Source organism: Onychostoma macrolepis, chromosome 02, assembly GCF_012432095.1.
Source record: "Onychostoma macrolepis isolate SWU-2019 chromosome 02, ASM1243209v1, whole genome shotgun sequence".
NCBI classification, from domain to species: domain Eukaryota; kingdom Metazoa; phylum Chordata; class Actinopteri; order Cypriniformes; family Cyprinidae; genus Onychostoma; species Onychostoma macrolepis.
In genome coordinates this window covers 25733474-25750952 of record NC_081156.1, presented here as the reverse complement: position 1 = coordinate 25750952, position 17479 = coordinate 25733474, and the positions used below count along the sequence as shown (strand labels likewise).

The following is a 17479-nucleotide window of genomic DNA, read 5'->3' as shown; positions in this document are numbered from 1 at the left end:
CCCATGAGCCTCTGCCATTCTATCGATAGAACGCAGTGCTGGTATTTGTAGTTTAATGAAGTTATGCTCAGGGTTAGGGTTACGATCTCGGGAAAATGGTAATTTCTCACGACATAACAACACTGCATTGTTAACTAAAGGTATTACTGACATAATAACAGCAAAACGTACTTTGCAACATTAACCTTTTTTTAATTTGGGTTAAAAGATAGTCCGTCGAGTGTCAAGAGAACTTCAAAGCCAATGGCAACCCAGTTGAGCAGAAGCGTCACACTTACTTGTATATGGTCATCTATTAAAGGATCTTGGTTCTTGTGGTGAATGGACAGAATTTGACTTTTTGCATGGTTACAATTATCACGCGATACTGATTTGTTAGTGCTTTCATCAGCCACGTGTAAAAGCTGAAGACCCATGTCACGGCCGCGGAGCACTCTCCCACACAGAGTGCTCCCGCGGCCGAGACTGCTGAGGCTCGTCCACTCTCCGTGTCTGTAACGGATGTTACCCGATCGCTCCGGCGCGTGAATATCCGCAAAGCCACAGGTCCAGACGACATTCCCGGCCGTGTCCTTAAAACATGCGCTCACCAACTAGCTGGAGTCTTTACAGACATTTTTAACCTCTCCCTCTCTCTATCTGTTGTTCCACAATGTTTCAAAACATCCACCATTGTGCCAATACAAAAGACACCCAAAGCTTCTTGCTTGAATGACTGGCGCCCTGTTGCTCTGACTCCCATCATCAGTAAGTGCTTTGAGAAGCTTATCAGAGATCACATCAGCTCTGTATTGCCAGCATCACTCAACCCACTGCAGTTCGCCTACCGCAATAACCGCTAGGGGTGGGCGGATCGATCCTAATATCGATAATATCGATACCAACGTTGGTATCAGTATCGGATCGATACTAGCCTGATTAGATCGATACTTTAGGTTAATTTTCTCTCCTCTACACTTAATATATTGCTTAATACATTCAACAAAGAATAGACATATCTGAGTGTTTATATACCGCTCTTTTCACGTCTTGTATGCAAACATTACTGCTCCTCCCTGCTTTAGTGTTTTGTTATGCCACTACGTGACTCAGCGGCTCCAAGCGCAAGCGGATATTATTGGCTACAGCGAGAGATGGAACGGTAGAAATTCGCTGCTGTGGCAACAGCACCAAACTTATTCACCTTTTTCAATGTGGAAGTAAGCTTTTTTCATAGACTGAATGTGCGAGACTTCCACTTCATTAGGCACGGTAGGGAAATCATGAGTAAAATTGTTTATGCTATCCACCGTGTGTTTATAATTAAGATAATTCATTAAAATAATATGGTAAGAAACACCAGTTTGCACTACCAAGCAAGCAGCAAAACGAGCTGTTTTGTACAGTTAAAAATTGCTGGAAGCGGATGAGACTGGAAGCCAGACCCATTAAATTTACCGAATTTGGCCTTTTACAGTATTACTGTCTTCAACCATTAAGCCACGTTGTTGTTTTTTCTTTATAAAGGTTTTCTATCAGAGGAAAACACTTAACATGCATGCACTTTGCGTTCATATCATGGGCTGCTTGCCTGCATATAGTTTGCATCTTCAGTATACTGAGTTGGCCTTTCAATATTACTTTCTTAATGCATTAGGCTACGTTAAGTTTTTTTTTTTTTTCTTTATAACTCTTTTCTATGGGAGGAAAATGCTTAACACGAAACTTTATGCATTGCTTTCATATTCTGGGCTCCTCTGCTTGCCAATTCCTTTCAGAAAGGCAAATAATATCCACATAGCTTTAAGGTGAATGTAATATTTTAGTCATATCAACATAAGTTATTGTTAATTTTCAAAGTATAATTGGTCATTTAAATGTATGTTATTAAAAAGGAAAAAGTATCGGTATCGGTATCAGTATTGGCGATACTTGCCCTGTATTTACTTGGTATCGGATCGATACCAAAATTTGCAGTATCGCACACCTAAGCTTATCAGAGATCACATCAGCTCTGTATTGCCAGCATCACTCAACCCACTGCAGTTCGCCTACCGCAATAACCGCTCCACTGATGATGCAATTGCCTTCACCCTGCACACTGCCCTTTCCCATCTTGACAAGAGGAGCACATATGTGAGAATGTTGTTTGTTGACTACAGCTCAGCGTTTAATACCATAGTGCCGTCTAAGCTTGTAGTGAAACTCCGGGATTTAGGTCTGAACAATTCTCTGTGCAGCTGGATCCTGGACTTCCTGACAGACAGACAGCAGGTGGTCAGAGTAGGCAGCAACACCTCCTCCACGCTGACCCTCAACACTGGAGCCCCTCAGGGCTGTGTTCTCAGCCCTCTCCTGTACTCCCTGTACACGCATGACTGTGTTGCCATGCACAGCTCCAACGTCATCGTCAAATTTGCGGACGACACAACGGTGATAGGTCTGATCACCGACGACGATGAATCAGCCTACAGAGAAGAGGTGCACACCCTGGCTAACTGGTGCCACAACAACAACCTCTCTCTGAACATCAGTAAGACCAAGGAGCTGGTGGTGGATTTCAGGAGGCAGACCAGTGAGCACCCCCCCATCACCATCGACGGGACTCCAGTGGAACGGGTCAGCAGCTTCAAGTTCCTGGGCGTAAACATCACCGAGGACCTCACCTGGACTACTCATACACAATCAGTAGTGAAGAAGGCCCACCAGCGTCTCTTCTTCCTCAGGCGACTGAAGAAATTTGGTCTGAGATCAAAAATCCTCAGACAGTTCTACAGTTGCACCGTGGAGAGCATCCTGACTGGCTGCATCACCACCTGGTACGGGAACTGCACCGCTCTCAACCGGAAAGCCCTGCAGAGAATAGTTCAGACGGCCCAGCACATCGTCAGAGGTGAGCTTCCCTCCCTCCAGGACATCTACACCCAACGATGTGTGAGGAAAGCACGGAAGATCATCAGAGACTCCTGCCACCCGAGCCATGAACTCTTCTCGCTGCTACCATCAGGCAGACGGTACCGCAGCATCAGGACCCGAACCAGCAGAACGCGAGACAGCTTCTTCCCGCAGGCCATCAGACTGCTGAACTCCAGATAGTAAACGACACTCACAAACCTACCCCTACCCCTCACACTGGATTCCATCTACACACCAGTCACACTGACTCTGACAGGACTGTAGCATGTCTTGCACTGTACAGCATGGAACAGATGCAGCTCCATCTTCTCTTTTGCACTAACTACTGCACTGCACTTCATAGTCAAAACACTAACAGTATACATCACTGTAAGTCAATATAAAGCAATTAAGTCAAATATAAAAGCTATACATACATCTTTAAGTCTCTTGAGAACACGTGTACTTACTATGTGTATATATAATATACTATGTGTATATTATAGAAATATGTATGTATAATGTATATTGTGTACAACTGTATATTGTTTATTGTATACTGTGCAAATGTGTATATTGTGTAAAGTGTGTATATTGTTGTATATTCTTGTCTATGTATATTGTAAATTTTTTATATCTTGTTGCTTGTACTGCCATGGCACAGAGTCTGCACCTAAGAATTTCACCATTGGTACACTTGTGTACATGATGTGTGACAATAAAGAGATTTGATTTGATTTGATTTGACAACATGATTTAAAACGGGGGGGGGGGGGGGGGGGTTGTTCAGGGGGGCTCGAGCACTGCACTTATTCGCAGTCACAAAAGTACATTATCTTCATCTGCTTCAAAGACTTACTGGTTAAATGTTTCACTCAGTGTGCTGTTCTGACCAGCGCCTTTTCTGAGCACATTCACCCAAAACGCGTGCTCTAAAAAGCCCGTCAAACAGCGCCTGATTACTGAACTAAGTTATGTTTTGTTCTAATACTGTCAAAACACACCAGGTTTATGTAAAGACTCAGTTGGTTATGTCTAAAATGAAGGTAAACAGCTGAGAGAAAAGGATGCGTGCCTATATATTAGATGCGTGCATGTCTTAAAGGGACAGTACTAAACATGCTGCCGACTGTAATTAAAGGTTCACCCTAAAATTGTAATTCTGTCATTATTTACTCACTCACATGTTGTCCCAAACCTGTATTAATGTCTTTCTTGTGCTGAACACAAAATAAGATATTTTGAAGAATGTGGCTAACCAAGCAGTTGCTGGTTCACATTGGCTTAACAGAAGGGAAAAAAATACTATGGAAGTCACTGTAGACCAGCAACTGTTTGGTTTTCCACATTCTTCAAAATAGCATTTATTTTCAGCAGAAGAAACTCGTTCAGGTTTAAAACAACTTTTGAGTGAGTAAATGAAGGTATAAAAATCAAACACTAGCCTATCTTAATTTTGGGGTGAATTATTCCTGTAATGTTAATAAAACACCAAACACAAAGAGAAAAATCACTCACTACTCTTGACTGAAAAACTTTAATACAGTTGCTTTAATAGGACTCAATCTATATAGTGTTTTATTTTTATATTTGTTCATTCAATTTCTTGAATGCTCCTGCTAAATACACCTATTGTAGACTACCTGAAAATAAAACACTGTTTATTTTATTTGTATATTATGTGTATTTGTAATGTGCATCTTTGCGCTCATTTTTTAATAACAAAGATATAATAATGACAACGATTTTTATCTTCACCCACTTTGGCCTAAATATCCGCCATACTTTTTAATATTTTGTTACCTTGAAAGTCTTTGTCTTTATAATAGGGAAATTAGTCTGGCTGTACTGCTCAAACAGCTTTCAAAATACAAAATCCAACATTGACAAAGAATTGTGATAATATTGTGAATCGTGATATTTAAAAAAAAAAAATCGTGATATTCTTGCCATATCGTCCACCCTTAGCTGAGGGGGACCAAACCCATACAACACCCCCTTTTTGGTTTTGCCCCTGCCCCTCCGGAGGTCTGTGCACGCCACTGCATCTCATGTTGTCAGCATTCCATTTCTCGCCAAATTTAATTTCATGTTTACAATTATATGCAAATTTTTTATATAGCTTCATTACTTTTGTGGTGTAATGAATTGGTAAGCAGAAGGTTGCTGGTTCGATCTCCGCAGTCGTCACCACCGGTGTCTTTATTCCGAGCTGCTGCAGGGGATTGGGTTCCCTGTAATAAGAGCACTGTAAGTCACTTCGGATAAAAGTGTCTGCCAAATGCATAATTGTAAATGTAAAAAAAAAAAAAAATGTAAAAAAAAATGAATAAATTTAAATGTAAATTATTTTTTGTGCCTTGGCACAAACGCTGAATAAAGCTGCTTATTTCTTAGTTTATTTCTTCAAGGTACTACTATAATATAAATGCTTACATATATTTCATACAATTTCTATTTGGGGCTTTAAAGGGTTATTTCACTCAAACATATATATTCAGTCATTATTTACTCACCTCAACGATGTTCAATCCTTGTGTGTGTGTGTGTGTGTGTGTGTGTTTCCCCCCCCCAAACACAAAAGGTGATTTTGGTCAAGTTTGTCATGCTGGTTTCTGTTCATACAATGTCAGTCAATAGAGCCTGACTTTCAGATTCTTCATGATTATTTGATGATGCTTTTGAAGCTTCTGAAACTCTGGTTTCATTGACTGATGTTGTATGAACAGAAACCAGCAGAACAAACTTGAACAAAATCACATCCTCCATTTCGTTTGGTCTTTTTCTAGATGTTCTCGCTGGCTCTGTGGTCAGTGAGGATGAAGAGACCACAGGAGCATCCAGTCCAGACGAGGCAGTAAGGTCAGGTGCAGTGATGGAGTGACTCATTCATGGCACTGGATAATTTCCAGGATGCTGCTGTGGACTTCTCCATCCTCACTGCTCACAGCAGTCTGTAGACATTTCAGATCCTGCAAAGATGCACAAATGTAATACACAAGCAGTCATTTTAACAGCACGATGTCATTTGATTTCTGTATTAGAAGTAACAAAATGATTTCTTACTTTATATTTTTGTTTCAGGTTTTCCTTTTTTTTCTCCACAAATGCCGCCATCACCTGCTCCACCACAAAAGCTCTGCATCAAATCTACAGCAATCAAGAATCAGAAAAGCGCTGTAATAGCGGTTTAAAATTACAATAATTAAAATATATTACACCTTAAGATTTAAAAGATGTTTTATTAATTTCTATAGTGTACTCACTCAAAGCTTTTGATGGCAGCATTCCTCCATCAGTCACTCTTCACCGGATAAACACACGTGTGTCTCATCTGTCCCTGTAACATCCAGACAAGAGTCAGTGACCTCTGTGATTTATCTGCTCAATACTACATTTAAATGTTGAGGTAGTTGCTGATGCATTAACTAACTTTTTATTCAACACAAATGTTCCTCAATTTATCTACAATACTAATGGACAAATAAAATAGATAAGTTATGTTATGTTTAGTTACTCAATGTAGATTTGTATATTTACATTACATTCATCTAAAGCAGTGTTGACAACAGTGAATTCTACATAATAACACACATCACTCACTCAGATGTGTGTTCATGTTGTGATGTGCTCATCTGTAATTCTTTTAGTACATTTTCCTGTCTCATATTAAATCGACATTTAGTAATCGTCTTTAAGATGTATATGGTTTATGTAAATGTACTCTGGAGACGTGCATGTGTTTACTGGAGCTCCGCTGTTCGCTATACATAATGAGACGTGTTTTTACAGCAAAATCACAAATATACTGTAACATTACTGTCTAGCGTCTTTACACCTTAAGCAAATCAACAGTTTACTATACAATAGCTCAACAAATGTGATTTTAACACAGGAAACCGTATTTTTGGTTTGTAATACTCACATTTGTAAACATCCTCGTCGCTGTTCTCCATCACGTTAGATAATGACATATTGATCTCCCGTGGGCTTTTGGGATTGAAAAGTATCCATCGATGAGCACTCAAGAATCTGGGTAGAACATCCGGGAACTTCTCGCCTACTCTTTTATGAATACTGAGGTTTCACATACTTCTTCGCTCGCCTATACTGCTTTTCCCCTACTTTAAGTAGACGCACGTCCGAATCTCGCGAGAATTAGTATGTCACCCAGGTAATTCTCACCTACTGTTTTATGAATACTGAGGTTTCGGACATATTCACTCGCCTACTGCTTTTCGCCTGCTATATAGTAGGATGCAGCCTATGTGCACTGCGCTAAAGTTGTCTGGAATGCACCATAAAAATCACTGCAAACCCTTGCTGATGACAAAATTGACATCTTTTTCTTAATGCAATGCTAAAAATATCTTCTCCACTCAGCTTTTTATAACACATCATGCAGCTAAAAAGGCACTGTATACAAAAATGGTTCCATACAAATATGTACAGATAAAATCTGAATTGTTGTCTATTATTGGCACTGCTCATGCAGAAAAGTTCACTCATAGTTAGGGCTGCAAAATATAAAATTAAAAGCCCAGGTATTTAAACTTCTCCCCTTTTAAGCAAAAGTAACCATTTTTAATAAATGGCTCATTCATGATGGTTGATGAAGTTGTTTCTGTTAATAAGTACTCTGCCTCTACCCCTTTCTCCCCTGTCGGCCCATCCAGCTGAAATGTCTCTGTGGCTTCAGAAGAGCCTCTCCAGTCCTGCTCTGGTGATTTGGTACTTGAGATGGGAAATTGTGTCTTATTTTCTGTTTTTTTTTTGTTGTTTTTTTTGTGTTGTGTGTCCACTGGAGGAGTAATTAAAAATGGATAAAAAGGGTAATAAATTGCAATAGCGCAAAGTTTTTTTAAAACTTTGCAGTACATTTTAATGGAAAACTGCTTTCTTTTATTACATACAAGATAATTTATTGTCTGTTTATCATGTTACCTCTGAGCTGATGCTGTATTTGTGGTTGACATTTTCTGAGGAACCAGTCACAGAATGACGAGCTGTTTTGTTTGGTACTGACCGAGGTTTGTTCTTTGCATCCAGGTACTTCATTGATTTTATGGCCCATGGTGAGGAGGGATTCGAGCAGATTACTTTCCCACTGATTGTAAGAAATCTACAGAATGAAACAGAACAGGCTATTATGACAATCAAATTATATAACAATATCAGGTAAAATAAAGCTTTTATTCTGCCTTTAGTTCATGTCTTAATAATACAAGATAAATCAGCAACAATCTGGATGGATTCTCACCTCACAGCATCGATATGGAACAAGGGTTTGTGCTGGAGTTTATATCTAACTAGATTCTTCTGATGAACTCTAGTATCTTTAGTAGTTAGACAGCCTGATCCAATAAAATCATTCCGTGCTGTAAATAAAAGGAAATTCATTTTTAATGTAAACTATCACAAAAAACAAACAAAACTAAATTCTTCAGCAGTTATGAATCCAATGGCAATACATACAAGACTTTCTAAATATTGGTAAGAATGTGTGAAACCCACCTTGCGTTGAGGATGAGAACAGAAGCCACAGCAGCAGAACTGCATAGAAACCCATCATATGCGACTTCATTTTCTAGCTTGGTTGTCACCTGTAATGTAACCCTCAAGAAAAACTCTTAAGCTCAGCCCTGAACTGCAGATGGGAGTTTTACTTACTCAAACATGTTCTGAGGGCAGAAAGGAAAATGATTGGTTCACAGATTCAACCAATGAAATTAAAGCAGAGGCGGGGTCAGGAAATTTGAACGTGTGTGTGTGTGTGTGTGTGTGGAGGAGGGAATACTTAAGACAGATACGTTACTGAAGCTTCGTGGGAGGCATTTATTGCAAGGTGAGTGAATTTACCATGTATTTTAATGAAACAAACAAAAACAAACAAACAACAACAACAACAAAAAAACATCTCTAACCTTTAGTGAGATAATTAGCGAACAAAGATGCACAGAACAAATAAAATATAGGCTAATTGGTTAACATACAAGCCCAAGTGTGCATATACTGCATCCAATCAGTCATCACGACGTTACTAAACACACACACATACACACACTGCAAAGACGACTGGTGCTGATGTTGACGTCGCGGCCGCACTTATAGCCAAGCATAGGGATCAGCAGACATACGTGATGATTCGTGAGTGACTAGTTTTTAGCGCGATAACGGATCTGATTTTGAATGTATAGCTGTATAAGTGATCATAATGCCTAAATATAAGTAACATGGTAAAGAATGGAGAGTGTTTTAACTCTCAAAACGTTAATTACACATGTTGAGGGAGAGATGACACGAAGGCCCTATCACTGCAACTCCGAAATCAGAGCACAGTTATTAAACCTATTTATATCTATACACGATCCTGTCTTTTATCTTTTAAACGGTCCAGATTGGTATACAGTATTGAAAACTGCTGGACTTGTTAGTTTTGGCTGTGCAAAGTTCTGTATTATGTTCAATATGAACTTCATGAAAGACTTCTTCTAGTTATGTGTGAAATTATAGAGCGATACGAACTAGCTGAGCATTATTGTTGTTCTTATTTTTTTTTTTTAATTGTCGGATCATGCATCAATAGGCTAAATGACACAGTTTTGACTGTCATGTGTGCATGAACGAGTGTGAAATAGGCTACCTTACGTTGCTTATTCCGATCACTTATATGGGCACTTTTTTGCATTTAAATTCTGACTGTTGACATTGAAAATGATACATGTGTTTTTTCGAGGGTATCGGTTAATTTCTTGATTGCCGTTTTGACAGTGTCTGCTAGCTTGCATATTTTAATCATATTTGGTAATTCTCTTTAATGTAGGCTATTGCCCCGATTTGATCCATGGGAAATTTATCTAGCATTATATATTATTTTATCGTCATTATTTTGTTTTAAGGAGATAAAAATGACTCTTATCAACCCTTATTTACATTATATCACATTATTTTGACAGTTAAAGTTTTGGGCGGGTTTTTGTGAGCTTTTGGGCTGGAAATCGTCCATCCTATCTGGCAACACTGGATGCACATGTCATATATCCGATTTTCTCCCAACTCTTTACGGTCATTTCAACCCGATCTCATGAAATTGCGTATAAATAGTACGCCAAATAAAAACGAAAACTCATGGTATTGATACGCAAAAATGGACGTTGGAGTGTAGGCTATATGCTACGCGATGGGTAGGATTAGGGTTGTGGTGTAGCGTATCATATGTACGCAAAAACTGCGTATCATTTGCACGCCAACAAATTTCGTATCAGGGTCATTCTACAGAAACGTCCACTTTTCTGTCCCTAGACTTTAAAGAAATATTACAATTGAAATACACATTAGGGTTACCATTTTTTTATATTTTAAAATGAAACAATATGTTATTTGAACAATTACACCTTCCTGAGCCATCAATGTGGCATTATTTTTTTATTTATTAATTTTAATTAATTAATATGGATTTTCTACCATTTAAAATACAAAAGTCTATTCATAAAGACTTCAAATATATGATATAAATGGCATAATAAAATAAAATGCAAAAAAATATATTATAAAATATATAATGAAAATAGTGGTCCCCTGGAGTTGTGTCACTGGTGTTACCGTTTAACAAAAGTCTTTTATTTTTGTCAGAGCTGGGACTCGAACTTGGGTCTCTGGTGCAATAGTCTTAACTTCCACCACTGAGCCACAGGAAGGAGTTGAACCCAATAGTCAGACGCGTTCTTAACTCAGAAGAGTTTATTAACAAAAATAGCAAAAAGGGTACAAAAATCCTTTTCTTAATGAAAGCCACAAAACAGAAAATCTTCAATCCAAAAGGAGAAAAATAATCTCCAAAACAAAAACTCAGGAAAAACAATCCAAAAAACTTCTTTTCAAGTTTAGAACTTAGAACTAGAGCAGACTTACAGAAGCAACTGGCTAGGAAGAACAATAACCAAGCAAAGAAACAAAGGAAGTGATCATCTTAAATACACAGCCCACAACAAGGCACATGTGAAAACAATGACACTGATTACAAGAGGCACACCTATGACATGAGTACAATGAGGACCTCTAGTGGCCAAGATATAACATTACAAAGCAAAAACTCTGACAATTTTGGAATAAAAATCACACTGATGACATCACTCGACTTGCTCCTTCCTATTTTCTAAACATCTATGTTTAGTCCACTGTTTCTTTTCAGTTATGATACATTTTCTCATTTATCTCATGATTTCATATGAAGCTTTTAGTTGATGTCACTGGTGTGACCTATTTATTGTTAGGGAAATGTTAAAAAAACTGTAATACAAATGGATTAAACTACTTAATTTAGTGAGTATACCATGGTTGACAACATGTGGCTTGATACCTTGCAGCAGACATTTTGTAAAATGCATTTTTCATGAAAATTGTCACTGGTGTTACCTTCCTTATGGATAACACCAGTGACGATCAGTATATCAGCTCTAATGTATGTCACTGGTGTTACTGTCACTGGTGTTACTGTGCTGTGTTACTGTACTGTTTTTGTCTGTCACATTAAATAAATAAAACATAATCTCCTTATTTCTTGCATTTTCATTATTTTTCTGTAACTTTGACTACATATGCTGAATTTTTTTTTTTTAGAAATAATATTTCATAAAAAACTTTTAATATTGCTAAAGAAGGTAACACCAGTGACAAAAAATGATACATATGGTCTTGAAATAATTGCACAAAAAAAGCTAAAAAAAATCATAAAGTCAAAAGGTAATCTAATAATGTGGTCTAAGTTTAAATGTAAAAAAAATAAAAATTAAGACATTTTGCCATACCAAAAGTGGACGTTTCTGTAGAATGACCCATCACATGCATGCGAAAACGGCGTATTAGTCTTTGGTATTATATGCACGCCAATTTTTTTTTTTGGGGGGGGTGGGTGTTGACGTAATATTTATACCTATTTTCATGAGGCTGGTCATTTAAGACTTTATAACTCATTTAAGACTAGGTTTACGAGGTAACATTTTGACATAATTGTGTGTGTGTGTGTGTGTGTGTGTGTGTTTTTGTCCGTTGAAGCGTCTAATAAAATTTATTAGAACCGTGTCTAGGAAAAAGCTGGCCATCACACTGCTCTGACCTTATCAGCCCCTTTATATCCTATTTGATTCACTCTTGCCACTTATGACAGAACAGCTCATCGCAGATCTTGTCTTCGGAAAAGATTATTTTATTCGCTTATGTCAGAAACAGCGAATCTCTTTAAAACTGGCTGTTGTTTTCACTACATTGCATTGTTATATTTCGTAAAATTAGTTCCCGCCAACTGGCGACTGACACTACCTGTAGGCTAGTCTAGCGTAGCCTGACCTTCGGCTTTAGCCAACGGTACCTGTAGACTACTCGCCAACGTCAATTTTTAGTCGCATTTGGCGAGTGTTAAATTTAGGCCCTGGTTGTACCTATTGGAACACTATTGGAAATCAATAATGGACCTTTTTTGCCTTTTTGCTAACATGACAGCACCTTTAGGCTAATCTCTGTAAGATAGGCTAATACAATAATTTAAAATAAACTTCACTGATTGGACACTAATATTGTAGCATTACTGAAGAAGAAGCTAAGTTAGCTAACAAATAGTTTTATTTGTGGTTACATGGGGGCTCAATTGAAGAAATGAGTCAGCCACAGACAGAATTTATTCACCTACAGTCTGGGATAAAAGTCATCAAACAAAGTGATAAATAAATCCTCAGTGGTCTGAATGACAAAACATGCAGTTGGCAGACATTTTTATCCAAAGTGACTTTCACTGTAAGGTGCATTTTTTATTTATTTATTTTTTTTTTCAGTTCATGCATTTTCCGGTAATTGAACCCATGACACTGTTTGAGCTACAGGAACACTTAGTAACTAAATGCGCATATACTTTTCAGAAGTTTGGGATCGGTAAGATTTGTAAATGTTTTTGAAAGTGTTTTGAGTGACTTATGCTCACCAGGACTGCATTTATTTGATCAAAAACAGTAACATTTGAAATAGTATTAGGCTATCATTCAAAATAGTTGTTTTCTACTTATTATAAATGTTGAAAGCAGTTGTACCGCTTAGTATTTTTGTGGAAACCATGATATATTTTTCAGGATACTTGAAAATAAAGTGCATCTTAACGTAAGTTTTGGGTCTTATTATGCATGCTTTATTGGTCCTCGCTTTGTCCTTGTAATCTTTACATGCTCTGCCTCTGAAACAATTCTAATTTTCAGCCTGAAACAATACCTTTCACCCCTTCCCACCAACCACTGGGCGCTATTTTTGATCCAATCAGTTTCTGTCAAATTACAGAAGTAAAATATAGAATAACCAGTATGGGTTTTTCATAGTCAAATCATATATTCCATTATGGTCAATTGACGGTCAACATGACTAAAGAGTGGACTGTCAACAAGAGAGGAAAATGAGAGGAGTAAAAGACAAACCACATGCAAATAGCTCATCCTTCAATAAGCCACATGTACACTTTCACCGTCACTCTAAACCAAATGCAACATGACATGTGAAACTGCTCCTGGGCGTATCTACACATGACTGTACTTCCTGTGTCATCACGCATACAACATCTGTCGAAAATGCATTCATGTCTGTTATGCCTCTAGATTATAATGCTACGATGAACACTAAGTCAATAAACAGAACATATATTTGGTGTCATATAGTATGTGATAGCATTTGCTTAGCTAAAAGAGAACAGTAAAGTGCATGTCTTGGAAATAACATACGTGGAAATTAAACAGGGGGGGAAACCCCACCAAAGCAATGCTAGCTCTGTGTATTAGAAGGTTCTTTCTCCTACAGTTTGGTCGGCAACACTCATGCAGTGGCAGATGCTCAGCATCCCCACCATGAACCCACATATTGAGCTCTCACAGTGAGGTTTTGCTCTCTCACACCCTCGATACTACTAATATGGAAAGCATTGTGCTTTTGATTTCAGCCATTATGGAGCATCATAATGGGCCACACATATACTTTTCCATCATCTAGTCTTTGACTGTTCATTAATAAGGTAATTTTTGAAAAAAATGCTTATGTTCCTCATTTATAAGTTGTTTTGGATAAAAGCATCTGCTAAACTCTACAGAAACGTCTTAAAATGTATTTATTTTTTTAACATTTAAACTTAGACCACATTATTAAATTACCGTTTGACTTTATGAACACATATAAATGACAGCTTAATTATATATTTTTTTAGCTTTTTTGTGTAATTATTTCAAGACCACATGTATCATATTTTTGTGTCACTGGTGTTACCTTCTTTAGCAATATTAAAAGTTTTTATGAAACATTATTTCTCTATTTTTTTTCAGCACATGTAGTCAGTTACAGAAAAATAATGAAAATGCAAGAAATAAGTAGATTGTGTTTTATTTATTTAATGTGACAGATAAAAACAGTACAGTAACACAGCACAGTAACACCAGTGACACAATAAATAAGGAAGGTAACACCAGTGACAGTAACACCAGTGACAATTTTCATGAAAAATGCATTTTACAAAATGTCTGCTGCAAGGTATCAAGCCACATGTTGTCAATCATGGTATACTCACTAAATTAAGTAGTTTAAACCATTTGTATTACGTATTGTAAAAGCTTCATATGAAATCATGAGATAAATGAGAAAAATTATCATAACTGAAAAGAAACAGTGGACTAAACATGGGCCTTTTTTCATAGATGTTTAGAAAATAGGAAGGAGGAAGTCGAGTGATGTCATCAGTGTGATTTTTATTCCAAAATAAAAGACTTTTGTTAAGCGGTAACGCCAGTGACACAACTCCAGGGGACCACTATTTTCATTATATATTTTATAATATTTATTTGGAATTTTGTTTTTTTTATGCCATTTACATCATATATTTGATAGTTATGAATATACTTTTGTATTTTAAATGGTAGAAAATCCTGTTTTTGACCTCAAAATAAAGCACTTTCCTGCTGTACATGGCTGTGGGGACAAGCAGTTTTGTGGTACTTGGAATTCTATATAATTAATAAAAAAATAATAATGCCACATTGATGGCTCAGGAAGGTGTAATTGTTCAAATAACATATTGTTTCATTTTAAAATATAAAAAAAAAACATTGTAAACCTAATGTGTATTTCAATTGTAATATTTCTGTAAAGTGTAGGGACAGAAAAGTGGACGTTTCTGTAGAATGAAGGCTGTCAGTTCTCCAGTCCAGTAGAATGCAGTGTCTAGTAGCATTATTCTGGGTGTGTTGTTCTGTTGCTTAACTTGATTAATACTTTCCACAATACTCATTCTCTTTCACTTCATTCTGTGCCTCATGGGTGTTAAGCGAGAGCTGGTAGAGAGTTGTCTCCTTGCTATTTAGCACAGCTGGAAAACCGCAAGGAGGTATGTAAGATGACGACTGGCCAAATTAACCACACGAAAGAAACGAGGACATTCGCTATTCCTCAGAATTGGGGAAGTGGGTGTTTAGAAAAACAATGACCTACTAAAATGCATAATAATTGATTATTTGTGTGCTAGAAGAACAGTTAGAAAATTCCATTGTAGTTCTGCCTCCTTATTTAAAATACAAAATATTAAAAATCATAGTTTGATCAATTAAATCTAAGATTTAAAGGCAGCAGCAATTTACACTTAGTGTAAAAATTCTGTTTATAAAGGACACTCAGTGTAAATAGTGGTAGATGCTACTTCAACTAAGCAACAAATAGCATTTTTTACATTAAGTACAAATAGTGATAAATGCTATTCAGTGTAAATAGAATTAACATGCTATTTGTACTAAAGTAATATCTGCACAATAGCTGGCGGAGTTCGTCAAAGTAGCAGTAACACTCTAGAATTAGGAACGCATATTCACTATTAAATAAGAGTTTTCCCTGAACAACCCCTTAATCTGCTGCTTATTAATATTTAGTAAGGTAGTTGTTAAGTTTAGGTGTGGTGTGGATTAAGGGATCTAAAATATGGTCATGCAGAATAAGGCAATAATATGTGCTTTATAAAAGTACTAATAAACAGCCAATATGCGTGTTAATAATCAACTAGTAAATAGCGAGCACAATAGTTACCACTCTATTTTATTTGTCTATTCAAGGCATATTCTTTAAATTTACCCTAAAAGTCTTGTATAATTCTTGATGTCTTTGGGGGTTTTCATGTTTTCAGTTCATCCTACAGTGCAGGGTAGAATTTAGTCAGAGGCATCTAGATTTGGTTTATCATCACTTGAGATGTTTCATTGCTCACAAGTGGTCAAACTAACTGTACGATATTGATTTTTACCTTTGTGTAGAATGCATTGTACATTTAAGTTTGCTTCAAATGCCCAGAAAGTGGTCCATCTATTTTCTGAAAAATAATTTCAATAATTTAATTTGACTTAAAATATTAATATTTAAAGCTACATAGATTAAATTACTTAAATTAAATACTTAAAAGTAGTCGGACACAGAGGATTTTAGTTTATTTGACAACATTGGCTCTACACATAAAATAAAACAAAAATACAGAATCAAATCTTTCAATAATTTTAATAAAATATATAGATATATAGATATACATATAAAACTATGAAAAGTCTTTTAAAAGTAATCCTACACATTGATATATATATATATATGTATAAATCACAACTTATAAAGTGTGTGATGTATAAAGTGCAATAAAGAGAAAACCTTAAAAAACGCAAAATCATACTGTTCAACCAACAATTTTCATCCAAAGGGGTCTGCATTTAAATCTGTGCCGATAACCGAGTCCTATTTCTGGTGGATGTATTCACAGGAACTGGTGTCACAGATTGACGAGCTGTTTTGTTTGATACTGACTGCAGTTTTTTGTTCTTTTCGTCCAAGTTATTCATTGCTTTTTTGGCCCATGATGAGGAGGGATCCGAGCAGATTATTTTCCCTTTGATTGTAAGAAATCTACAGAATCAAACAAAACAAGCTATTATTACAAATTTCCCAGTCCTTTTATGAACAATATTAGGTAAAAATAAAGCTTTTATTCTGCCTTTAGTTAATGTATTAATATTACAAAATAAATGTGCAATAATCTGAATAGATTCTCACCTCACAGCATCCACAGAGAACAAGGGTTTTCTCTGGATTGTGTAGCTAAGCAGATTCTTCAGAGGAACTTTAGTATCTGTAGTTATTAGACAGCTTGATTCCATAACACGAGCATCTATTGGAGATAAAAGGAAATTCATTTTAAATGTGAACTATCAACTTAAAAACTTACAAATACAATTAACATCACCATATCCATCATCAGTAATGAATCTAGTGCCAATACATGCAAGACTTTTTGTATATTAGTAAGAATGTGTGAAACCCACTTTGCGCTGAAGATGAGACCAGAAGCCACAGGAACAGAACTGCATAGAAACCCAACATACACGACTTCATTTTTTAGCTTGGTTGTCACCTATGATGTGACCCTCAAGAAAGACGGCGTCTATTTAAGCTCAGCCCTGAACTGGGACAGATGGAACAACCACCCACCAATACGGCTCCACTCTCACGCCACCACAGGCAGAAAATTTGGGTAATACTAAACAAACCACTACCCAGAATACTG

At 36.8% G+C, this 17479-nt stretch overlaps 2 protein-coding genes and 1 long non-coding RNA gene across 3 annotated transcripts; all 3 read right to left on the bottom strand.

The window, feature by feature from the left end:
* Positions 1-5542: 5542 nt before the first annotated feature.
* Positions 5543-7509, bottom strand: LOC131526540 (uncharacterized). Its single transcript, XR_009267483.1, has 4 exons — positions 6800-7509; positions 6141-6214; positions 5941-6024; positions 5543-5846 (listed from the first exon to the last, which is right to left on the bottom strand). It is a non-coding gene; the product is annotated as an uncharacterized LOC131526540 (long non-coding RNA).
* Positions 7510-7565: 56 nt separating this feature from the next.
* Positions 7566-8534, bottom strand: LOC131526475 (C-C motif chemokine 2-like). Its single transcript, XM_058754816.1, has 3 exons — positions 8389-8534; positions 8135-8252; positions 7566-7996 (listed from the first exon to the last, which is right to left on the bottom strand). The coding sequence occupies exons 1-3, from the start codon at positions 8456-8458 to the stop codon at positions 7810-7812; spliced, it is 375 nt and encodes a 124-aa protein (XP_058610799.1). The 5' UTR covers positions 8459-8534; the 3' UTR covers positions 7566-7809.
* A 7821-nt stretch (positions 8535-16355) lies between these two features.
* LOC131526455 (C-C motif chemokine 2-like) lies at positions 16356-17475 on the bottom strand. The gene is made up of 3 exons (XM_058754804.1): positions 17238-17475; positions 16969-17083; positions 16356-16821 (listed from the first exon to the last, which is right to left on the bottom strand). Exons 1-3 carry the CDS (start codon positions 17305-17307, stop codon positions 16629-16631), a joined length of 378 nt encoding a protein of 125 aa, XP_058610787.1. The 5' UTR covers positions 17308-17475; the 3' UTR covers positions 16356-16628.
* Between the last annotated feature and the right edge of the window lie 4 nt (positions 17476-17479).